At 40.8% G+C, this 25,926-nt stretch overlaps 1 protein-coding gene across 9 annotated transcripts in view; it reads left to right on the top strand.

Annotated features, from left to right (window-relative positions):
* Positions 1–25,926, top strand: part of MAST4 (microtubule associated serine/threonine kinase family member 4) — a 690,306-nt gene that overhangs the window by 586,632 nt on the left and 77,748 nt on the right. For all 9 annotated transcript variants that reach the window (XM_056112657.1, XM_056112655.1, XM_056112653.1 and 6 more), the window contains 2 exons: positions 14,738–14,807; positions 20,509–20,587. In XM_056112657.1, the coding sequence (XP_055968632.1) occupies positions 14,738–14,807; positions 20,509–20,587 (149 nt within the window). The remainder of the gene's footprint in view (positions 1–14,737; positions 14,808–20,508; positions 20,588–25,926) is intronic.

Raw genomic sequence — 25,926 nt, 5'->3', positions numbered from 1 at the left:
GATGTGGGGTATACGTCTATGAACATACATGAGGCATAGTACAACCTTTGTACTACATCGACTAAAATGATTTTTGCAGGCGTGGATTTCAAATGATGTAGTCAAACTAAATGAAGAAAAAGTAAAATTAATACATACTTGAATGCTAAATATGTTTAGGATAGGGAAATAGTTCCTGAGTATGAAGAAGTTGAAGAAGTCACCAGAGGAAAGATACGAATTACGAATTTATTAAGAATCTAGAATACTATAAATTTAAAAGCACTGCAAAACTAAAACATGGGAAAAACCTGCAAGAATTATAATGGGCACAAGTCTATTATTACTTAGCCCTAAGGAGCTCTTTTAAATGAATGTGGGGGGGGGGGATCTAATGCCTTACAAAATAAATAAACAAAGGACGTGAATGAACAGCTCACAAAAGAAGAACTAGAAATGGCAAGTAAACAAATGGAAAGTTCATTCTCACACTAATCAAATAAATGCAGATCAGAGTAATGAAATAACCAGTTTTCACCTGATTCGCAAATATTTAAATTTGAGCATCACTTTTAGTCATTTTAGTCATGGCATACTGGATATACATTCCTAGTATGGCGGTATAAATTTACAATCCTTTTAGAAAACATTATGATACTGGGTCATGAACTCTAAAAAATGTTGTTTTTTTTTAACTATTTCCATGAAGTAGAATTTAAAGAAAATTCCCAGAAAGTATTAAGAAGGACATATATTTCAGGGTGTTAATTGATGCCTTATTTAGAAGAGCACAGGCCTAAAAATTAAGTAATGATGATGATGATTAACTTGTGTGCCATGATTAAATTGAGGAGAAATAGTACAGTGGGACAGGCATTTGCCTTGCATGTATTTGACCTGTGTTCAATTCTTGGAACCCCATATGAAACCTCAACACATGAATGCATAGTCAGGAATAAGCCCTGAACATGGCCATTTATGGCCTAACCCCTGCCGTCCTCCCCCAAAAATATTAAATTTTAGTGCATTTTTAAATGATTTAATTTGTAGCCATTAGAAATCATATCCAAAATCCAGTAAATATTTATAAATAAGTATTAAAGCTGCAGTTTGATTATAAAGGTCAGGATACAACAAAACAAAACTGAATATGGTTTGTAAATCTTGTTTATTTACCATTTGGAGGATTGGGGAACACACCAGGTGGTGTTCAGGGACTATTTAGCCCTGTACACAAATTGACCCCTGTTGGTTGTGTGGTACTGGGGATTGAACCAGAGTCAGCTGCATACAAGGCAAACACTCCCCTTAGGTCCCCCTGTACTATTTCTCCAGCACTGTGAACCTCTTTAAAACCGTGTTGTCTATACTTGCAAACACTCAAAAAATAAACTGAAGACTACGTAATATTGCAACAGTACCAGATTTCATTTTTATCATTGAACGGTTTTCCACGTCCTCCACCATGACCATATGTTTGCTACCTTTAGAATCAGGTTTGCAAGTTATTTTAAAAGTTCCTTTTTCAATGGGCGTTAAACATTTCACCAGCCGAACCCTATATGCATCTCGCGGCCCTCTTCACCATCTGCCTCCAGTTGAAAGCCGTTAAGAGTTTTATGTTTAGCGGTTTCCAATGTTAGTAGCAACCCTGAAGTTTCCCCCCGCCGTCTCCTTTCTCCTTTGTCAGCCCCGAGGTGCTGATGGGCATATTCTGCGCTCTACCACCTCATGTCCACCTAGAAAAGTGTATGTCACCTGTACAGGCATATGATAGGAGGGACAACTGCTGTGATTTCTGACATATTGCTGAATTTAAAAGTATTTTTTTGGTCCAGATTTTAATTGCTCTTGGAAAACATTCCAGAACTATTCATCAGAACTTTTTATTTTCCACAGTTTTTTTTTTAAAAAAGAGATGTTAATTTAAAACATCCTAAGTAAAATTGTTCAGTGCTAAGATTTTAAATCCACTAGACTGTAGGGGAACCATCAAAGTCTGATTTTGCTCTCACATCATCTCATAAAATGTAATCGCTAACCTCTCACTCAAGCACCAGCCTATCTATTTTCCACCTGATAGCACATTTTTAATTTGGGGTTTTTAAGGCATCCTGTGAAATTAGAGAACAATTATAACATTTGCAGTGTGTCACTTTAAAGATGATCACTGAATTAAATTAATAACCAAATGTAGGGTTTGGTTATTAATTTATCTTGTTATTCATTATCTTTATTATCTATTTGTCTTGGTAAATTAAGCAGTTCCTACTCTGGTGACCTTGGGACATTAGTGCAGATCCAATATGGGCTGTTCTCGCATCCTCCTGCCGCACCGGATCTTTGGGTTCCAGTGCCCAGTCCAAGAAGTGAGCTGCTCAGCAGCCCCTTGGATCAGAGACAACCTGAGTTCACAGCCAGCTGTGATACTAGGAACTATTTCTTCTTTTCATCTCTTTCATTTCTCTCTTCCCTACAGTGGTATTCTCTTGTGTCTATCCATCATTCCCATTGGCCTCTCCTTTGGCTCAGCCCCCATTATATGAGGCCGTTCTCCTCGCCACCTACTCGCCAGTGCTGGGACTCAAACTTAGGACCTCACAAATTCATAAGGAGGGTTTTAACACTGAGCCACTCCCCCACCCCTTCTCCTGCTTGTGAACTATGAGGAAGCATCCTGAGTTCCAGCCTCTAGCTCCCTTTAACTTGTGACTTCAGTCTCTGACCAAGCTTGCTGCTTGCCGCATGCTGGGTGCTATCTTGGTTACACAGCTTTATTCCCAGCCTGGATATTTCTCTTACACACAGATTCCTTTTTGTTTTTTGCATATAAATTATCTATTTATTTATTTATTTATTTATTTTTTAGTGAATCACCGTGAGGTACAGTTACAGACTTACAAATTTTCGTGCTTACGTTTCAGTCATACAATAATTGAGTACCCATCCCTCCACCAGTGCCTGTTCTCCACCATAAGTGTTCCCAGTATCCTTTCCACCATCACCCCCCGCCCCTGCCTCTGTGGCAGGTGTTTTCACTTTTATTCTCTGTCTTCTTTGGGGTGTTGTGGTTTGCATACAGATTCTTGCTCCTGTTTCCTGACACCTTTCGTGTTTCTCCATATTCAGACTCGTACTCAATATTGGGCTTATTACCTGCAATTCTGCATAGCCTCTCTCTGACCAGCAGCCTCGGCCACCTAGCACCTGCACCCCAGGACTCACCCATGCGTCTACTGACTTTCACTTCCCTCTGCCTTGTTTGGCTCCTGGCCCATCCCTTTGCCCTTGGGTCAGGAATGGGGTCTTCTTTCCTCATGCTCTCATTGACTTCACCAGCCCCTTCAGCTCACCTCCATCGAAGCCTGGAAGATCAGGAAAGGAAAAAAATCACTGCAGTGTAAGATCTGAAGCCTGGTACATGTTAGAATCACCAGTATAACTTAAAATACCACGACCCAGAGCATTTTTATCAGAACCTTCAGTGTCTAACCCAGTATCACACACTGGGTGAGTCCTCACTCTGCCAGTGTGACTTTATGTGAAACTGCGTTTAAGGAAACCAAGTCCTCAACTTGCATTGTTTCATTCAGCTTTGGCAGGAAGTGTTTTTTCGTGGAGTTTATCATGAAACAGCTTTGAAAAAAATAGCATTGAGGATCTTTTAAGAAAACTTTCATTACGGTTCTGTGATTTACAACGTTGTTCAGGCATCCAAGGTTCCAATCCCATCACCAGTGTCAGCTTCTCTCCACAGCCTGACTCCTTCATGGGCACATTTAAGTTTTGTTGGATTTTCAATCTCCTGCTTTCAGTGCTTTCAGTGATGTTGGTTCTGTGGATTGTGTATAGACATACAGCACACCTCTACCCTACCAATGTGCTCTGAGGGAGATTTGGTGCTAAGAGTGTTTGCAAACAACCAGATCTGTAAAATCTTCCTCTTTAGGATATCCCAAGTTAAATGCACATTGGAATTACCTGGAAAGTCTTAAAATGATGTGGAAGGTGAGGGCAGGTAATAACTCCCAGGCTAACTCACTTGCCTTCTGAAGTCTCGAGTTTAGTGCCCATAGTATCCACATTATGACAGTCACCATCCTGGCAGCTTTGCTAGCAGCTCTGTTGTCTGTGATCCCTGGTGCAAGCAGTCTCTGCCTGCACCGCAGCCAGGTGTATGTGAGCACTGTAGTGAGGAGTGTCACCCTGGAAGAGCACTCTATGATCTTTCCAGCAGCCTTCATGGGGGAGCATGCCCAGAATGTGCACAAGCATCACTGATAGAGAGGACCTCCCACCCCATTCTCTTTATACGAACACTGCATCTAAAATAGGGTGGTCCCAGGGACGATGTGGCAGAATGTCAACCCCTGGCAAGCACACAATCAAGCATGTGCCTAGTCTTGGCCATCACAAAAGTAGAAGAAAGGGAAGGAGCAAAATAAGTGATCCCCGCTTCCAGCCCCATCCCTGTGCTAAAGAAAGTGTGACTTGACCATGGGGATTTTTAAATTTCCTAAGCTATTTTAATGTGAAACCCAGGTTAAAAAAAAAAAAGATAGCCGTGCCCAAACTAGGATTTAGAAACTGTAGTGTGGCTGAGAATCACCTGGAGTATTTGATAAAAAAATGAGAATCCAGTGTATCAGGAATATTACCCTAAAGATAGTGCCATGCCCACGATGTTTCCAATTTCTTTCTTTTTCTGTCTTCTTGTATCCTCTCTGGTCTCTGCCTTTCACTGCCCTGCCTTAACTTTCTGTGACTCCCCCTTCATGACATGGAATTACTTGGCATTCTTTAAATGTGCCTTGTTTAAATAATTAGAGAAAATGTAGATTATGCAGGTCAATAAATGGTCTTGAATCAATTGGTTAGTCATTTACAAAAGCAGTAAAGTAGACTATTATCGCATTCCTTCTGCCAGTAAATCGCAGTTACATAGGGAAAAGTTTAAATGACAAAAATAACTGAAAAATACTAAAAGAAAATATAATTTCATTTTGAAAAAAATTGAACGGGGGAAGGGCTTTCCAAACAAGTACAAAACCTAAAAATCCATAAAGGGAAATGACTGGTATATTTGATTTCCTCACAGAAATTTCCTCGTTGGAAAAGGCCATCACAACAGTAAAGGATTAGGCAGGGGTCAGGGATGCGGCTTACAATAAAGTGCATGTAGGAGTCTTGGATTTGCTCTCTAGCAAAACATGCATTAAGAGTAAATAAACTAGAATCATAAATGGAAGCAGCATCTTCAGTGTATCAATAGAAGTATTCAATATGCAACTAAACCAAAGACAGATCAATATGAAGAATAACCTAACTCGAGGAATGAAGTGTTTGACTTTTCCCCTCTACTATGTGTGTATTTTTTATAATAAATATTAAAATATGTTGTTCACTTATGAGACACCATATCTCAACTTTTGCTGTCATAACAATAGTAAATACTGAAAGACAAGATAATAATATGACTATTAAAACTCGAAAGCAGGAAATGTGTAGTTTTAAATCAGATAATTTATTTACATACCTTTCAAGTGTATGGTTTTGGGCAATCAAGTGATTCAAGTTGATAAGTGTAAACAAAATCTGGTTCATATTTGCTTTCAAATGTGTTCCTCTTACAAAGACGTTGAATCCTGACATGAACATAGGGATGGCACACAGCTTGGTTAAAGGGCATTTTCCGGTTTTAGAGGAAATGAAATATTGTGGGAGGAAATAGGCAGATATTGAGGAGAGTAGCAGTAGGACTACTATAGCAATTAGGAGAAGAGTGAAAAATAAGAAGTCTCCTGCACGTGTGGACTTTCCAGAGTGCTGACATTGTAGGATGCTTTCTGGGTTGAAAGGGATAGAATTTTAGATCCTAGTTCTGTTTTGATAATATTTGGAGATCAGAGTGAGGTAAACATACCAGAAGCATTGAATCACTAGTACCCCTGAGACAAGAAGGAGAAATGGCAAATTATAGGAGGAAATGGGGAAGTAGACTAAAGGGAAAGTGGAAATTTGAATTTGGGATTTACAGCATACAAGGAAATCTGTAGCTTCTGCTTTAGTCCAGGCAGCATATCAGAATCACTTCATTGCAACGGGTTGAGGGTCAGGCTTGGACATCAGCATTTTAAATCTTACCAAGTAATTCTTCCTATGTGCCTCATATTGAGAACACTTTATCCATGGAAATAGGAGAGGAAAGGGAGAGAAAAAAAATGGAAGAGACAGTATCTGATGGTCTGGGGATTTCCAAGATATGTATGATTTATGAGAACTGAAATTCAGAATTCTAATTTGTCAGATACTTGGCATATTATGTATTATCTTATATTAAACAATAAAATTGAGTATCTTTGGTTCTTTTGAGTCTAAGCATATTTCTGGAGTTAGAAATTGAAAAATTATTCAGTATACTATATAAAAGAAAAAGTACACACCCATATTTTGCTTTATGGAGGTGGAGTTCTTGTGAACCAGAGGTCAGAAACATTTACCATTTCTTAAATGGACCACCCTAAATCTGCTCTTTATTTTTAAACTTAATAGGATACAATAACTAATCTGATAGGAAGAAGCTTATAATAGAGAATACACTTAAGTTTAAATTAGATTTAGCGAATTTTATATGTAATTTTATTTTATGATTTCATTTAAATATACTTCATCTTGTATTAGAATTTCTCGGCAGTTGAAGCTGCCAATCTAAAAAGAACCAATTTCCTGATAGTATCCACCTCCTATTCTAGGTATAAAGGGAAATTCTTTGTATCAAATTCTGTCAAAGAATTAAAATCTCTTATGTAAAAGAGAGGAAATATGCACATAATAGATTACATTCCTAAACTTAGTTTTTATCCAGATTTCAAGATTGTTTATCTAAAATTAAGAGCATAGATTTATCATCAAAATTTCAGTTTGATGAAATTTAGAAACACAGTTTATAATGACTGTGGTCTTACCTGTCCTTCCTTGACCTTACAAATGGTTTTCAGTAACTTTAAACAAAGACTGAAAGTAATCTCTATTGCTGGGAAGATAAATTACTGTAGAGGAGAAGGAAACATGCAATAAAAAAAATCAACTTTCTTCATCGCTCTTGACATTCACCAATCTTTACTTGAGATCACCTTGCAATGTGACATCAATTCAGAGTAATAAGGAAGGGTCAATGAAAAGTTAAAACATTCTCAGGAACCTATTATAACATATCTCTGAGGGATTCATGTCAATGCCACAGTGTTTCAAACACACTGCACAAATACCAAGGAAACAGCCTCATGAAATAGGGACAATAGGCATCTGGAGAGTCATATAATGCAGAAATTGACCTGCAGTTGTATCTCTCTTCAACTCATGCCTTACTTTCCAACCCATAGCCTCCTCAGTCATTCCTTAGAAAGCATTACATGTCCATTTCTTCAACGACTATTAAGACATCTCACTGTGATGTCATCATTAAAAGTTGTTCTTTTTTTGACAGTTCATTTATAAACATTAAAAAATAAATTTCCCAACTTTTATTACAAGACTTCTAAACATGTAAAAAAGTAGTCCAATGAATACTCCATGTCACTAGTTATTTTAGTCACCAACTTGGCATTATAAATTGGAAAATTAAATCTATGTAATTTTATGAAATTTTATTTGTTAATTTTTAAATTTTTATTAGGTGAAACACCATGAGATACAGTTGTAGACTTACAAATTTTTGTGCTTGGGTTTCAGTTATACAATGATCAAGTACCCATCCCTCCACCAGTGCCCATTGTCGACCACCAATGATCCCAGTATCCCTCCCACCTACCCTCATCCCCTCCCATCCCACCCCACTTCTGTGGCAGGGCATTCCCTTTTGTTCTCTCTCTCTCCTTTTAGGTGCTGTGGTTTGCAAAAGAGGCATTAAGTGGCAATCATGTTCGGTCTATAGTCTATAAGAGTTGTTCTTAGGAATAATCTTGGTGCCTGTAAGGGCTTTGACTTAAGAAAATTTTCTCTTCACATTGATAAGGATTCAGAAATGGACTCATGAGTCCAGCACTGGCAAGGTCTACATCTGATTCTGTGTGTCATTTTCAGATCTTAGGGCCTTACTGTTCAGTTATTTATTCTGCTTTAGCAGTTAGCTCGACACTGCCTAAAAATGACTGAATGTAGCACTGTAGCACTGTCCTCCTGTTGTTCATTGATTTGCTCGAGCGGGCAAAAGTAACGTCTCACAACAATTTGTGAGACTTGTTGTTACTGTTTTTGGCATATCAAATACATCAGCGGTAGCTTGCCAGACTTTGCCATGAGGGCGAAATACTCTTGGTAGTTTGCCGGGCTCTCCGAGAAGGGCGGAGGAATTGAACCCGAGTCGGCTGTGTGCAAGGCAAACACCCTACCCGCTGCACTATCATTATTGAATTAGAAAAATGACAATATATTTCTTATTTACTATAGAACTGGGACTAGTTTAAAGACTGAGACTTGAAATTGTACTATTTGTGCATCGACGTTTAGCACTAGAGTTTATCCATCACAGCACTTAGAGTGTAAGTTAGTGGGAGGAATAGAGAAATGATAGAGAAAGCATACATGATATAGAAATATACACGTCTGTATATTTTATTCACTTATCTCAGGTGATGGGAGACTAAATGAGTGAAGTGATCATCAATTTTTACAACTTCTATATTTCGTTTCTAAAATCTTCCTTTCCTACAAATATTTCATTGGCACTAATGATTGGGATATGTGTCAGAAACTGATCATGAATATTAAATCTATTAAGGTGCTAATATGAGCTTGGGGGAAAATACTGTTTGCTCTAAAGTATAATGAAAAAATGAACAGAATTTTCAGTGTCTAATTAAGTAGTATCAACATGGTATATAAAAGCTTCAGTGAAATGCAATGAGCGTCATCTAGTTTCCCTCCTTCCCTTCATTTCACTCAGCTCACTCATCATTTTCAAGCAGATCTTATTGGCTGCACTGCCAGACCATGCTTGAGGTCTACCCGAATCCTGTCTAAATCTCTTCTGTCTCTTATCTGATCTTGGCTGTTCAACTGCTTCCTGGTTTCCCTTCCATGCTTGCTTGCTTAGAGCCCATTGGCCGTAGCCTGTCTAAGGGATCTGTCTAAATTGTAAATAAATCATGCTGTTCTTCTTGCTGTCCTGGAGGGTGCAAAAATGCTTGTGGGATGAATTAGATGGCACAGTCATGGTCACTGAATCTGGGGAAGGGAAAACAAGAGAAATTCAGTGAGTCCAGATTTTCCAAAAGCTTTTGTGTGCTGTGAAGCTCTGCTTCTCAATTTGAGAGGCAGGCATCCAGGGCTGCTGTGTTCACGGGCCTGCTAGATCCTTTTACACCTTACAAGAGACAGTTTCAATAGAGGCCAATTAAAGTTTTTCTGTGGCCACATAGATTTGAAACAGCTGCCCAGGTTGAATTAATATTCTGCAATTACAGCTGGAAAGAAGCTAGTTTCTAGGGCAGGTGTCTAAATGACAGGCTGATTTCTGCCTCTGCTTATATCAACCGAGTCTGGAAGGACAGGATGGCATTTCTCAGGAGATGTGGACTAATATTTTTCCAAGTTCCCATGGCTGGAGTTCCATTGTCGATCCAAAGGGGTGGCGCTAAATGTAGCTGGCCGACCACCCCCTCCCTTATTTTCCAGGAAAGCAATTACTCAGCGCCCACCTGGGAATCTGCCTTCTTTAAGCTGACAGACAGAAAGCAACCCACAGTTGCACCTCCAGCTACTAACTGCTACCCCAGCATCACCTGAGACCCCTCCCTAGGATAGGACCTTATTGCCCACTTTGGAAACGGACCGATCCACCTTGTCAATTGAAAGGATATTCGAGTTGACTTCTGTGACATTGATCTTAAGGTGTTTGGAGGGGCGGGGGTGGGGGTGTGGAGGGTAGGAGAGGAGTGTTTGGTCCAAACTTGGCAGTGCTCAGGGAGTACTCCTGGCAGTGCTCAGGGAACCATAGAAAGTGCAGGGCAAACCGGCATTGACTGAGTGTACTGTCTCTCTGGCCCCACTCTTAAAGGATTTTAAGCAGTGCAGATAACCTCCTACAGAGCAATAGAAATACAATCTTTATCCTTGTGGTGTAAAGCATCCTTTAAGTGGATCTTCAGATAATGACAACAGGATTCAAATGGGGGCTTACTCTTTGATCCACCAGGAGTTTCAGATGGCAATTATCATTAATTCTTGGAGTTCTCTATCCTGATTTTAAAAAAATCAAGGCAACCAGAATATCTCATTTTGTGAACAGACAGCTATTAAAAGCACATTAATAATCTATAGTGGGTATAGCATATGCCTTTTAAAAAGATTTGCAGCTTGTTTCTCGGTGGTGAAGACACAGGACTTCTCCAACCTAATTACAAAGCAATCAAACAATTTAATTAATCTGGAAATCGCTTTCTTAACAATAACTGCCTCAGAAATGAGGCTCCCCATGCCGAGCCGTTAGGCAGAGTACTATTTTGATAGAAAGCTTGTTTATTATCCAGGCGAGCCTCCCCTTGGGGCTCATGGCGTTAATTACCTACCCTGTACCTGCCCATGACCAAACTTTCCCAGGTCAGAACAGCAGCGGCAGCAGCGGTCTATAAAGTGTCCTAACTCTCAAACATCTACGAGCCAGCAAATCCCTGGGAGCAGCAGGATTTGAGTTATAAGCAAGTGCTGCACATATGGGCAGAGAATTAACTGGCGCCAGTTTTCATTTGAGAGTCTCCCAGGTATTGCTTTGCAGATGGGTGGATGAATTCCGAGAGCAGAGTCGCATGGAGTGAAGGTCATGGATAGGACTCTCCTTTCCATCCATCCTGCTGGCTCATTCTCAAGAGGTGCCAGACTGATCCACGGCCCCCATCTCGGAATGAAGACTAGGCAAGGTCTGCTTTGTGCTTTACGGTGGCTTAAATTGGTCTTGTGATCATTGTATCTCAAAAGAGCGGCCATAGAAACTCCCGAGACACTGTCGCTAACAAATCAAATTTTATTTCAAATCAGAACAGGAATTCAAAGATTGACCTAATGTATTAATCTGGTCCTTTTGCCTTAAAGAGCATTAAGAAGTTTTTGCAATGGAACCAGAGAGATAGCACAGTGGATAAGGTGCTTGCCTTGCTCCAACCAAGCCAGCTTACCCCCCTTGGCACTGTGTGTGTTCCCCGCAGGAGTGTTTCTTGAGTCAGGAGTAAGCCCTGAGCACAAAGACAAGAGTAAACCTCAAGCATACAGGTGAGTGTGACCCAAAAATTAGGAAAGGAAAGAAGGAAGGGAGGAACAGAGGAGAGAAAGCAAATTTCGTAATTTTTTGGCCTACTGTTACCCTCACTCTTTTCTCTCTTAAAATCCCCTTCATAGCCAAGAAAGTAGTGATTCTTCCAGTATTCTACATTGGAAATCCTGTTCACTTTCAGTCTGATCATCTTTTTTCCTCAGTTATGTCTGATCCTGGCTGGAGCGATAGTACAGCGGTAGGGCATTTGCCTTGCGCGAAGCCGGCTCAACCAAGCCAGGTTTGATTCCTCCACCCCTCTCGGAGAGCCCGGCAAGCTACCAAGAGTATCTCTCTTGCACGGCAAAGCATGGCAAGCTACCCGTGATGTATTCAATATGCCAAACACAGTAACAACAAGTCTCACGATGGAGATGTTACTGGGCCCGCTCGAGCAAATCGATGAACAACGGGAGGACCGTGACTGTGATGCCCCATCCATATATGCTTGGCTTGCCTACCAAAATCTTTTTTATTGACTTTCCACATCCAAACCTAGCCCCTTCTCCACTGCCTTTCTCCGGGAATACCCAGTGTAACTCAGGCCTGTTTTGGGTCTCCAGTGTCTCTTCCATCTCTCAGGACCTGCTACCAGTTGGTGCCAATAAATGAAGTTCACAAATCATTGGATTTCTCAGTGTTTCTGGTGTTTCTCATCTGTCTATAGTTCTTTACCTGCCCTATCTTATTGTCTTTATTGTATTTGTTTTCCCCTTCCAGAAATCCCCCTCCATTTCATTTCTTACCTCAATTTACTGAGTTCCCACCAATAAAACGATAATATTTTCATCTAGAAATTACCAGGTATTGGGGATGGGGAGTTGGTACAGAGATAGAGCACATATGTTGCACTCAGCCGATCTGAGTTTGATCCCTGGTACCCCAGAGGTCTCCAAGCCCTTTCATCAGTGATCCCTGAGTTCACAGCCAGGATCCCTGAGCACAGCTCTGTGGCCCAAGACAGAAAATAAAAAATAAGTTATCAGGTATTTTAGTTCACACTCCTTTTCTCTAATAACCCATTTACACTTTAGAGCCTTTGTGATAACAGGGGTGAGGAGTCTGAGGGGGTAAATTTGCATTTCAGCCTAATTCTTCAATCTTACATGAAGCCAAAAAGAAGTTCTATGATGCATAAGATCACATAGGTGACTCCATAGTCATGAAATTGAAGATGTGGGAATTTGGATTTGGTGTTAAATCCAAATTTGCTAGGCTTTCCTAACAAAATATCTCTTTTGCTGACTTTTCTGTTGACTTTCCACATTCAAATCTAACACATAGGGAAGCTTGAGAAGAGAATGAGGAGTAGTTTTAATGGATGGACCTGAACAGGTAGCAGTTTTGGAAAGAGTGCCCAAAGATCAGTAATGGCAGCTTCAGCTTCACTTTTTAAGAGCAGAGTTAAATGAACCTTTACCTGTATCTCAGTTGTGATACATTCATCCTCAGATTTGTAGATCACCAGATCGTATAAAAGGTTGCTTGGGGGGCAGGAGCCATACTACGGAAGGTAGGGCGCTTGCCTTGCATGAAGCTGACTAGATTCAACCAATATGGTCCTCTGAAGGCTTCCAGGAGTCGGAATAAAGAAGCAAGAGTAACCCCTAAGCAACTCCAAGTGTGGCTCCATAAAAGCCAAAAAAAAAAAAAGTCACATGGTTCCCAGTGGATCACACATTAATATCGAAGTGGAAAAGGTTGTAGATTAATTCTGGGCTCTTTTTCAGATTCAAAATGTTTAGTAAGTTTTCTCCAGTTTTTTCTGATCTCATCAGAACTCTTTAGATATACTATACATACAAAAGCAGAAGCAAAAACAACATACAACAAAAATCACACAGGACTAGAATTTGGTGTCAAGTTTCATTGATCTTATATTGTTTTTAGGGGAAAAGGTCAGCAGAGATTGTTCTCATGAAGCATCGGTTTCAAATAAATGAAATGTGTTGTTTCTATTAATAATTTACTGGTAGTCCATGTGGGGTATAAGCAGAGTGATTGGGTATGGGCAGGGGCGGAGGATGAAGCTATTGAGAGAACTTGAACTTAATTTAGTTGTGTAGATAAATGTGTGAGAAGATGGGTTGCTATATGACAAAAGCAGAATGTGTTTCTCCAGGGGCCCAAGGAACAACAGATGCAAAAGCATGATAAATTTCATGGCAGCAGGGGGAAAAATGCTTCTTGATTCTCTAGCCATAAAGAAATGGGCTTTTCAGCGCTTCCCGTTAAGTGGCTTTAATTGTGCTGTCTCTCATAAAGCTAATAGCATCTGTTGAAGACATCACTATAAAATTTGCAACCTTAAGTTAATTGAAAATTTTCAGCAGAGGTGTAGCCTGTCCAGACATCCTCCTGGTGACACTAAACATATCCTTTCCCATATGCGCACAGGCAATAAATTGTTTACCTTTACAGCGAGGTGGTGGCTTTCACGGGCAATCTTGTATCCCTTACACCTAATTACAATGGTCACTTCCATTAAGAAATCAGTAATGTGGTGAGCGGCTCGCTGTTCAGGATTAGACGTCCCTTCCTCATTTATTTTCATTTAGTTTCAAGAACATGCAGGATTAGTGTGCAGCTCTTGCTCACCTCTGTGGTTAAGCCAGCTCGCCTCACCTGGGACCTCAGACAATTCAGCGGGTCTAATTAAACATGCAGAGGGAGGCACGGGTGGTCTGGAGTGTCCAGAGCCACCCCCTCACCAGCTGCCTGCCAAGTGCTGTCAGTGATGAGCAGCAGGCAGCGTGTTCTTGGGCAGAAAGGAGGACTCCCTCAGGAGCTGCCCTCCTTCCAGGGAGCCCTCGTGCCCTGCGCCTCTGAAGGACTCTCCCTGCCTCTGCTCAGCTGAGGCTTTTAAAGGCTGCCTGGCCAGTTGCAGCCCAGCTCCTTGGGAGCAGAGGACCGTTGAAGAGGAGACAGGAAAGGCTCCTCCTGCTTTGATGATGAGCCACTCTGGTCGAGATGAGACAGATCTGGGTCATTCAAGAAATAGGTCTGAACTGCTGGCTGCTCGGCAGTATTTGATGACAAGTTCTGACTTCTCTACCTTTCAAATGTAGACTTTGGAATGCGAGAGTTTCTGGTTGAGGATTCTGACTGTCTTTGTTTCCTGTAAATGACAAGAAAGCTACTCCTACCCTCCACATACTCACAACTGGAAAGCACCCCTCCTTCGCCTCCCCATTCATCTTGCAGTTCGGAATGCGAGCATCTGGAGGGGTAGAACTGGAATAGTTCCTTGAGAGATGAGAGATTGGCTCGCTGGTGATAGGGGTGAATGTGCTTGAACACCAAACTCCCAATTCCCTGATTCTAGTGAAACTAAAGGAGTGCTGGGGAGATGGACATTTTACGCAAGCAGCTTGCCCAAAGAAGATTTTGAAGGTGACTAATGATATAAAAGCATAATCAGGTTGTCACGTTTTTTTCCCTTTCTCTCTACAGGAAATAGCCCTCAAGATAGCCCAAGAAATTTCTCCCCCAGTGCTTCAGCCCATTTTTCATTTGCAAGGAGGTAAGGTCTTGTGGGAATGGAATATTCTTGGGAGTGGAATGCTACAGTGTCACTTAGAGAACCTTACCCTCAAGACATCCCTGCCTCAGGCCCCCTGTTCTTCCCCCCCACCTCTCTAAACCCCTGCCCTCTGCCATATCAGACTTATTAATACACAGGCGGCTACTCCTTGGCCTGGCCATAGTAGTGTTTAGCAAACTAGAACTTGGTTGTACCCAACCCATGGTGACAGTTTGAACAATGAAATCTGCCTCATGTTAGAGATCATGTCCTTCTTGGTCCCCCACAGCTCAGGGCTCCCATGGAGAACAGAGTCAGCAACTTTTGCTCCATGCCTGAGGGACCTCAGGTTTCTTACACACTTCTCCCATTTTTGATTTGAGGGGCTTAATTCATTTCTGTGTCCTAGTGTAATGTTTGCCATATATATTTCTTTAGAATATACATCCTACAGAATGACTTTTATATATTCATTTATTCGCAATTCATTCATATGTATAATATTATTCATTTATAGATATTAATATATAAATATATATGCACTACATAAAATAAAGATATTCTATAGAAATGACTTTAAGATATAAACTCAAAAATGCCCCTTACCTGAAGAGCACCAGACCAGCAATATAGTGATTCCTAGGTATGAAGCCAGGTGAGAGAACTGCAGGATGTTTTGTGTCTTCTCTTGTTTTGGTTAGCAGTAGGAGTCGACTATAGTCGTTCATTTTATTGCTGACTCATTGAGTCAAGGGGAACTATGACTGTGCCTGGGGTGGTGGGACTGTGATGTCATGTTTTAATTCAGCCTCTGGTTTTGAGACCTAAGAAGGGTCAGAACAGTGGCCCGTTGGCTGTTCTGGATTGAGAGTCCCTCACCCCTCCCGGCTTCCATCTGTCCGTCCCTCTCAGTCTGTGGTGCTCACAGGCATTTCCTCTCCCCTCTCCATCCAAAGAAGAGGCCCAGAAAACAAAAGGCTCCCACAGCCACAGCTCAGAATATTCCAGATTGGTGTGGTTTCTGGTCTGAGTGCCTCAGATATGTGCTGATATTTCCTCAGAGACCAAGCCATGCCCCAAAGTCTATTAGAGAAACACCTCCCAAAAGAGCACAGTTAGGTAAAGAAAAGCAAATCCATTCAACACAGTCCCTTTCCAGCAAATCTTGCAGTGTCTTCGGAGCTGTTTGCCAGCATGTCCTGCATTTTGTCTCCCTAAATTCAGAGGCTGGGCTCTGTTTGCAGAGCTTCAGAAATCTCCCTAATTAAGATTCCCCTGTAAATGCCCTGCATTCTCGCCATATGTTTAGTGGCCCTGTGTGGGTTCCTGGGCTTTCTCACCCACCAGGGGACACACAAGTAATTAAGCTGTGATCTCCAAGGAATTCTTGACACCCGAACCCTGATTCTCCCCCACTCCCAACTTTATTTTCTTTTTTAGCTTCTCAATTTAAATGCTGCAAAGAAAAGGTGGAAATGAATGGGCTCCACCAAGTGTGTGCTTGTCCAGTGAATATAAATTCATGAGGCAGCTGCTGTTAGGTGAAAAAAAAAACTCTTTAAAAAATTTATAAACAAGGACTTGCCATCGTCCCACCTCTGAGAAGAAAGGGAATGCATTTAATTACTTTAAGTAATATGAAAAATGCAAATCTCATTACAGCACGCATTTAAACATGGCAGAAAGCATCGTCTCTTAATCCTGCCAGATTTATAAAAATGAAGAGAATCTAATAATTAAGTGGGTGACTGGAGGAGAGATGAATCTGGTTTCTGTGCTATAAAAAATACACAAACCTCCAGGCATGTTAATTTTTGACAAATAAACCATAAACCGTGACAGAAGATTATCACAAGAGACCTCTAGTTCATTTTGCGTGAATTTCCAGATGGAACTCCCTCCACACTCTTCAGAAAGTATTAATTTAGATTAGGACATGAGTGATCATCTTTTTAAACTTTTATTCAAGTAAATAAGACCTGTGTTTACCATGCAAATTCAAATCAGGGTATTTTTATTTAACAGTTGGGTCTCTGTCTTCAATTTCAAAGATGGTTTTCACAGGGGCCGGGGAGATGGACAGGTAGAGCACTTGCCTCGCATATAACCGATTCTAGTTTGATCCCAACCACCACATATGGTCTCCTGAACCCCCTCGCACCCAAGAGTTGTTCCTGAGTGCAGTGAAAGGAATCTGCTCTGAGAACTGCCTAAAAACCAGAAATAGAATAATAAAATTTTGGATCTGGAGGTAGTGCAGGAGTAAGTGCTTTCCTTCCATGTTGCCAACTCAAATTCGATCCCTGGCACCACATATGGTTTCTTGAGTGCCTCCCTGAGCACAGAACCAGAAAAAAGCCCTGAGCACCACTGTGTGTGGCCCCCAAAAGCAGATAAGCAAGTAACTAAAATTAAGTGGATTTTCATTTAAGGAACCTGGAAACTCCACTAGTGAAATTCCACTCCCTTTGTTGTGCATTTCTAAACCTTGAATTAATACCATTTGGAAATCTCCACATTTAAACATTTTATGAGTTTAGTCCCACAAAGATTGCCTTGTTTGTAAAGTTATTATTGCATAAAAGGCTAAAGATCAGACTTAGTAATCATTCTTACACCTGGTGATAAACTGCCACAATGCTGTAATGTTCAATTTAAGGCAGAAAAATATGATGCACATCTACATTCTATATTACCTAATACATTTGATATACTTTTGAAAGTAACATGGTCAAAGTTAGTTTTAGCTAAAATAGAAGGATAAAACCAAGTTTGGAGTGTAGTGGATTTTGTCTGGACGGGGGGAAAAATGTTTTCATTTTGTAACTTGACTTTATAATCCAGCAATTTTGGAGTTGCCTGTATCTTTCTTTCTTTCCTTTTAATCCACAACAGGGAAATGTCCCATAGTCCAAAGTGCTTGAGGTCTAAGCATAGGCCCCTAAATGAGTATGATGCTAAGTTTTTATTCACTGAGTTCAATCGCAGGTGAATTATTAGAAAAAAATCACAGCCCAAGTTTAGATCACTGGCTCCGTGAACACTCATGGGCAAAGCCGCCTCCTCCTTACTCTTCCAGAATTTCTCTAGGAGGGAATTTTGTTTGGTTGCATTATATTATTGGTTAACTTGAACTTGTGTATTTTATGACTAAAATATGAAACACATCAGGCCAAAAGTGTCTAATAATTAAACAAATCAAGAAGCCTGTTTCCTCCCCATACAGTGATAGCCAGGCTGATGTTAGAACTTTTAATTCTTTCTTAGTTATGCTCCATGTTAACCTAAATTTTGTGAATGATGTTGAAATAGTATTTTTTTTTACATTCTGAGGTTTTGATTTTTATTTGTTGAGCCTTCCCTCCCATCCCCCCAATTTCTCTGCATCTTGTTTACCTGTCATACCCTCCTCCTCTGTTCCTTTCTGAATTTTTGAGATTTCTTCCCACAAAGAAAACCTCTTTTCAAAATAAAACCTTGTTGCTATCTTGTCTTCTGATAACATTGATTGGTGGCTACACTGAGAGAAGACAGCATTGTTAGGAGGGTCCAGCTTGCACTTGTGTGATAGCTTTCTTGGGAAGGGGCATGCCCCCCCTCAGTGCTGTATCGAGTCTGTTGTAACTTCTGCTGAGCGGTTGTCATGGTAATGAGAATGCACTGGTCCTTTGTGCTCCATTCGAGTAAATAGATGCGGACAACTTAAGGAACTTTATGAGACATAAATTATTTCTGGTCCGTGACTACACAAAGTACGGAGCCCGTTCTTGTTTAAACATCTTTCTGGCTGTGTGTTTTCCAGAGTAAGCAAATGTAATTTATGCCTCAGAACTAATAAGAACATGTCTCCTCTTGGAATTGTTCATTCATCTGAAATATGTTCATTGATACCTGAGGGAAAAGAGAGTTAATGAATCACAAAACAAAACCATGGTGGGGGAAATTGTGTCCCTCACTCTTTCCAGAGACCAGTTTCTGATAATTGCTATTAAATGGACTGAATAATTCTTTTAAAATTGTATCCTTTTCTTTTCAAAAATTTATGTTAAAATATAAATTACAGGCATTTTCTTAAGTCTTTAATATTTAGCCAAATAAAATAGAACCAATATTTATTCCTTTAGTGAATATCTTCGTAAGCATGTTATAATTATTTTCTTAATTTTTTAACATTTCATTGGTTTATCATATGTTTAAATGAAAAGAATATCTGGCTAATTCTCTCCAATATTTCATCTGATATATTTACAATATTTACAACATCTTATTTTGCTTCTTTTTTTTAACATACTTGATTCAATTGTGCTCCACTCATGGTCACAGAAATGACAGGTAAATTTTACCAGAATCTAACATACTTCTGTGATTTGTCCACTTGAATTTCTCCATCTTGTCTTTGTGGACCATTTGCATTTTTTGGAGGCAACATCTATGATAGCTGATAATGCTATTTTCCTCTTAATATAATTTAGGCTAAAATGTTCTATGTTTTAAAAACATGGTCATTTAGTTGTGATGTTTCTCAAGTTAAAATGTAATGCTGCTGAATTTGTCCATTTCATTTTCCTGTGACTTTGTGGAAAATCTTTTCTTTCATTTGATAAATTGACGTAAACATAAACTATGAGAAATTCCCACTGAATCAGTACTCCATCTCAGAAGGCAATAGCACTTTTTAGAAGAGTATTTCACTTTCCTCCCTGAGCTATTGTGCCTATATGTTTTCACAATTTTATGTCATTTTAAAGGTACAGTTGTTCTGTAGTGAAGACTCAAATGCCAGGGATTTTAGAAAACTGGCTTTTTTTAGTGACCCTCGTCTTAGCGACAGCATTGTCTCTCCTACTTCATTAACTCCTGCAAGACGTCTGCAGCGACCATAACTTGTAACCAATGTTCAACCTTGAAATTCCATGGAATCACAAGAGAAAGTCCTCAAATCTCCTGACGTATTTGCCTGTGCGACATGGTTAGCAGACAGCCCTGCTCTTTGCTTTGGTTCTATGACGAGTGGAAAATTTCCCTTCTGCCCATACTGTCCCTGGCCAGAGCTGGCCTGCACGCTCATTAACTCTGGAAGAGCCCTTTTGCTGTAGCACTTTCTGAAGCCAGCGCTTGTCATTGTCAGAAGGCTCATCAGAGATTCTGACCACAAAGCTAGTCACTTTCTTAACACTTTATTTATTTGCCACCAAAGACTCCCCCCCAGCACTGAGTGCACAGATCCCTTCTTCCCTAGGTGTGATAAGCAAAGAAAAGCCACGTAGTTTTGTGGTTCAGTGAAGGTCCCTGTAGGCTCTTGGGCCACGCTGAAATTCCGGCTCTTCCAAAGATCAGGGCCCCAGTGATCCGTTTTCAGATAAGGCCTTTTTCTTCCACATTTTCTGTTTTTATTCATTTGAATCTGCTGAGTCTGACCATTGTAATTATCCCCAGTATTCATATTGTCAAAGTGTATTAGTGAGAGATCAATAATATGGATCAACCCATTCACTTTCTACTTGTTTGGGTGTATTGATTGCGTTTAAATAAAAGTCAACCTGCTGTATAATGTTTGTTTACTCTGGCCCTCGCTGAACGTTTCCACATCCTCACTGACTGTGTTTGTGTCATCGGTTGGACTAAAAATACTTGGTTTCCCTGGGGTTCCCATGTAACAGTACTCCAGGGCTGGCCTAAACTAAACTCACTTTCTCAATAGGACTGATGGACGCCGCTGGTCCTTGGCTTCTCTCCCCTCCTCTGGCTATGGGACGAATACGCCCAGCTCCACAGTCTCCGTAAGTACTTGACTTTCTTCCCTCTGCCCCACAACCACACAGCTCTTCCGTGACACTGTTTCCTGGAAGGGGGAACAATTCTGCATGCCCGCTACTCTGAGTAGGTTGCATATCCACCATAAAAAGGGCATAACCTTTCTCTGCAAGCTTTTAAAATGTGGTGTACAAAATGCCTAAATTCCAAGATCAGTGGGTTTGGAGGAGGTGGAAGAGCTTTTAATACCATTTGGTGTAGTGAGGGTGTCTTCAGAGGGAAGACAAGGACACAGAATTCGGTTTTATTGCTTTGGTTCCACCCCAGTGATAATTATACTGAAAATGCCATTAGGTTTTGATGGCCTGGGTCTTTTTTTTTCTTGTGTGGCTAAGATGTAGAGATTGGTTTGTTGGTTTTGGCTTGTTGGCTTTTCTTCTTCAAGGGAGGAGAAAATTGCAAACCTTAAATTTGTCTGTCTCCTAGGCAGGCACTTATTTCAATGAGAGAAAGAAATTAGTGGGAAGTAAAGTTAAATAGACAAGATAAAACCAGAAAATAGTGAAGAAGACGGAACACTCTTGCCCAAAATGTTAACATTGCAATGAGAAGCCTGGCACTTACTGTTGATTGATTGGTTCAGTTCCGTACTTTCTCAGTGAGCTGTATCCTGGGCTGTGTGTTTTAGCAGAGCTTGAGAAACTTTGTAAATGTAGCAAGACCCGTTACTTTATAGTGTTAACTGAGTGCAAATGGAGCTGGCTAAGAGTGCTTGCACTAGCCACAAAAGAGAAACCAGTGATTTTAAGTCCTTTCTGATTCATTTGCCTCTCTTATTTTTGGGGTATTTTGGGGGGGGGGGGGGGGTCAAAATATGGTTTTCTTGGCTGTCCATCCTTTTTTTGTCTGTCTTTGCATGGACCCTAGCACTGTGCTGAGCACACAGATCAAGCTTCTTAATACTCGGAAAGGTTCTACAGTTAAATTATTAAGTTCCAACTGGCATGTCAAACTGCTGCCTGTTACGTGCTTTCAGAATTCCAGGTGCAAAAGAAGATGATTTCCTGGAGCACCTTTAAGACAGACTTACTGAAATCTGTTGGATCATCTTGACCACTTCCTTATAGTATTTTATTCATGAGATCATTTATCTTCCTTTGTGGTAGATGAGTTGGTTATCCATTTTCATTTTTGTGTGTTTGTTTGTTTGTTATGGGGCCACACCCAACTGTGCTCAGGACTTACTCCTGCCTCTGCACTAGGAGTCACTCCTGATAGTCTCAGGGACCATATGTATTGCTTGTTCATTTTGATTGTTTTCATCATTTTGATTGCATTTGGAGAACCTGCGATTCTTTCAGGGGCACATTAACCTCACATCTGCTCTGTCACAGACAGTAGACACCCAGGTTACTTGTGTCAGTGACTTTCATAGGTTTTATTCCTGTAGTTTAGGTGTTGAAGCCTTGAACAGCCAAAGTGCTATAGTTGACTGACTGAAAAGAAAAAGTAATTTCCTCAAGTTTCAGTGTTCTCCGCCCAGAATCTTTAGTATCTTCTCTTAGAACCCAGTCACCAACAGGATGTGGCCTTCTGTTCTGTGACTTTCCCATACAGAAATTCACTGAATCCCTCACACCCCACACTTTATGTCATGCCTCTGGACTCCAAATTCTGGTTTCTTTCAGTGATTTCACATTGTTTTACACTTGACTCAAGTTTTATTATGGTTTTGATACTGACATTTCTCTTGTGCAAAAAAAAAAATTAAGGGTGTAGAATCTTTTTGTCTCTAGTAAATCATGCAGTTTTCAAAGCAAATTATTATTATTTTTAAAGGGTAAACAGTATAGAATTGGACCCCACTTGGCATAAATAGTTTAGGAACATTTTGCATAAGCATGTACTATGTGCTAGACTCTAGTCTGACTGTTCCCCATGCATCGCTCCTTTAATCCTCACAGCATGTCTTATAATACAGTTGCCATTGCTTTCTTCGATTTAATGGATCAAAATGTGAGCCATAGAGAGTGAACTAAGAGGCTGTATACTAATGCCCTTGTTTTATCAGTGAGAAAACACAAAGTGATCAAAACCCCATAACTTGGGTTTATTTTAAGGAATTAACATGATATTTCTTGGGGGCGGGGGACCCTTATAATTAATAAGACTGACCCAGCCATCTGTCAGTACAGGGTCAGAATGGTCCCTGACTTCCATCTGCTTAGAGACATATTGAGACAGTTGCTAGACACTAGACGCACACACACACACACACACACACACACACACACACACACACACACAGATTCTCTCAACCTCTGGCCAGAAGTAGGATGGTTTTTCTCTAAAGCACTTTCTAGTAAAGAAGGTAGATCCATCCTATCATTGTTGAGCTAATATTTCCAATTTTTCTTCAAAATAAAAATCTGCCTTTAAAGTCTCTTGTTTTGCCCCAAATTCATTAAATTTGTGGCTTTGGGGTACTGTTGTCCAGAAGTTTGGCTCTCTTTTCCCCCTATTGGTTATTTATCAAAATGAGTGAAAATTAGAAGAGATACTTCTCATTTCCATTAATGTGTGTTTCTTTTGTTTTGCTTTGGGGGCCATACCAGGCAGTAATCAGAGCTTACACCTGCCTCTGCTCCAGGTTCCGTCCTGGCAGTTCTCGGCAGACCATATGCAGTGCTGGGGATTAAAATGGGGTTGGCCCACGCAAGGAAAGCGCCTTCACCCAAGTACTGTCTCACCAGTCCTTGCTTATATTCTTGTCTTTTAAATATTAGGGCAGATATTGTGCAAAATGGGTAGTTGTCACAATTTTTGAGAGACTAGTCTGAATCATTCCGATTCTAATTTTCTTAACTATGTCTTAGTCATTCAGCAATCAAGTAAACACTTTGATTCTACAGGGTTAAGATACTTGCCTAGCACATATCTGACCTAGGTTCAGTCACTACTACTCCGTGTAATCCCCCGAGCCCTGCCCGGAGTGATCCCTGAATGCAGAGCCAGGGGTAAGCCCTGAGCACCATTGAGTGTGGTCCCCTTCAAAAAATTAATTTTAGTGCCTGGGATGGGGCTGGAGCGATAGCACAGCGGTAGGGCGTTTGCCTTACAAGCGGCCAACATGGCCGACCCGAGTTCGATTCCTCCGCCCCTCTCGGAGAGCCCGGCAAGCTACCGAGAGTATTCGATATGCCAGACACAGTAACAACAAAGTCTCCAATGGAGACGTTACTGGGCCCGCTCGAGCAAATCGACGATCAACGGGAGGGCCTTTACCTTTACCTTTAGTGCCTGGGATATAGCCTAGTGGTAAGAAAACTTGCCTTGCACCTGTGAGACCCTAGATTCAATTCCAGACACCACCCCAAAATACATTTCAGTTGTTTTTAGAATATATGTAGTTATGTATATGTGTGTGTGTGTGTGTGTGTGTGTGTGTGTGTGTGTATACACATCGAGTTGCTCTAGCGGGGCCCAGTAACGTCTCCATTGTGAGACTTGTTACTGTGTTCGGCATATCGAATACATCACGGGTAGCTTGCCAGGCTCTGCCGTGTGGGCAAGATACTCTCAGTAGCTTTCCAGGCTCTCCGAGAGGGGCGGAAGAATCGAACCCAGCTTGGCAAGGGCAGACACATGCAAGGCAAATGCCCTACCACTGTGTGCTATATATATATATTTATATATATAAATTGTGGATACTTTGAAACTATAGCCTAAGTAAAGGTAAAAGGTAAAGGCCCTCCCGTTGATCGTCGATTTGCTCGAGCGGGCCCAGTAACGTCTCCATTGGAGACTTTGTTGTTACTGTGTCTGGCATATTGAATACTCTCGGTAGCTTGCCGGGCTCTCCGAGAGGGGCGGAGGAATCGAACTCGGGTCGGCCATGTTGGCCGCTTGTAAGGCGAACGCCCTACCCGCTGTGCTATCGCTCCAGCACCATAGCCTAAGTATCTATAGATAAATCCTTTATTAACTGAGTTTCTGAGGTGCATATGCTGAAATAAAAATACATGTCTTTATTCTCAGGATACATTATGGAAATTGAAAAATTGGCAATGTTAAATATACACTTTTGAGCCTGGGAAGATAGTGCAGGGATTAAGGTACTTGACTGGCACCTTGTCTTGCTGGTACTGCACACTGGTCCCCTTAAGCACCACCCTGAATAGTCCCTGAGCACCACTGGGTGTTGCCTGAAAGCAGAACAAAAATGACATACGGGGGAAAGATTTTGTCCTGATCAGTTCTTCCATACATTATTTAGTATATAATTTCTTGTTAAAATTAATTTGAGGGATTTTTACTGTATGATTGCATTTTATTCCGTTAAGATTTTCTATATTTTGAAGATATCCTTTTAGTATTTAAAATACTAGGAAAAATTTTAAGATAACGCTCAGGTCCAAATTTTAAGATAAATAGTAAGGTATTTGAATGGAAGGAAAATGGTCCTCCATACATTTTCTCTTCTTTTTAAAATAAATGTTTAGCGACATGAATTATTTTGTGCTGAGAGAAAGAATGCAGGTGTGAGCAGAAGCACCTGTAAATACAGGGTTTGGCTGTAAAATTACTTTTAATAAATAAATAGGTAAAGGTAAAGGTAAAGGCCCTCCCGTTGATCGTCGATTTGCTCGAGCGGGCCCAGTAACGTCTCCATTGGAGACTTTGTTGTTACTGTGTCTGGCATATCGAATACTCTCGGTAGCTTGCCGGGCTCTCCGAGAGGGGCGGAGGAATCGAACTCGGGTCGGCCATGTTGGCCGCGTGTAAGGCGAACGCCCTACCCGCTGTGCTATAAATAGCAAGTGGCAAAATTATACGAGCATATGAATACTGTCTCTTGCAAAAGTGGTTACTTTGGAAAACTGAATGATAAATGAACTAAAACTAAAAACTAAATGAACATGGAACTCTTAATGCCTGTGAGCAATTTTTTATGTTTTTTAAGGGGGTAAATCTTCATTCTTTGAAAGAAGATTTGATTTATAGTTTAGTTAAAGGTCATATGCAAACTAGTTAGCTGATAAGACTCTCTGACATCATTTAGAGAACACTCAGGAAATATACAGCAGTGAGATCCATGCATCGGGAAACTTCCAGACTAATTCTGGAAACTCTTGTAAAAGAAATATTCCAAAGATGTTCTGCCCATTGGAGGTAACTTCTCAGTAAGTGAATGAAGGCCTTGGCGACCACTGCACCCTCTGTTCGCTTGCTGCCTCTTTCCTCTGGCTCTGCGTGATTTCTCCTCCAGGCACTCTACTAGAACAGGACCTTGAGCTTTCCAACAGAAACTCTTCTCGGGGGGCCCTCTTTGGTACCTCTTGAGTTCTCAGGTGACTGTGCTGGT

This window comes from Sorex fumeus, unplaced genomic scaffold (assembly GCF_029834395.1).
Source record: "Sorex fumeus unplaced genomic scaffold, SorFum_2.1 ptg000018l, whole genome shotgun sequence".
Taxonomy (NCBI): domain Eukaryota; kingdom Metazoa; phylum Chordata; class Mammalia; order Eulipotyphla; family Soricidae; genus Sorex; species Sorex fumeus.
Note: the sequence above shows the minus strand (reverse complement) of the source record. Positions and strands in the feature narration are given on the sequence as shown.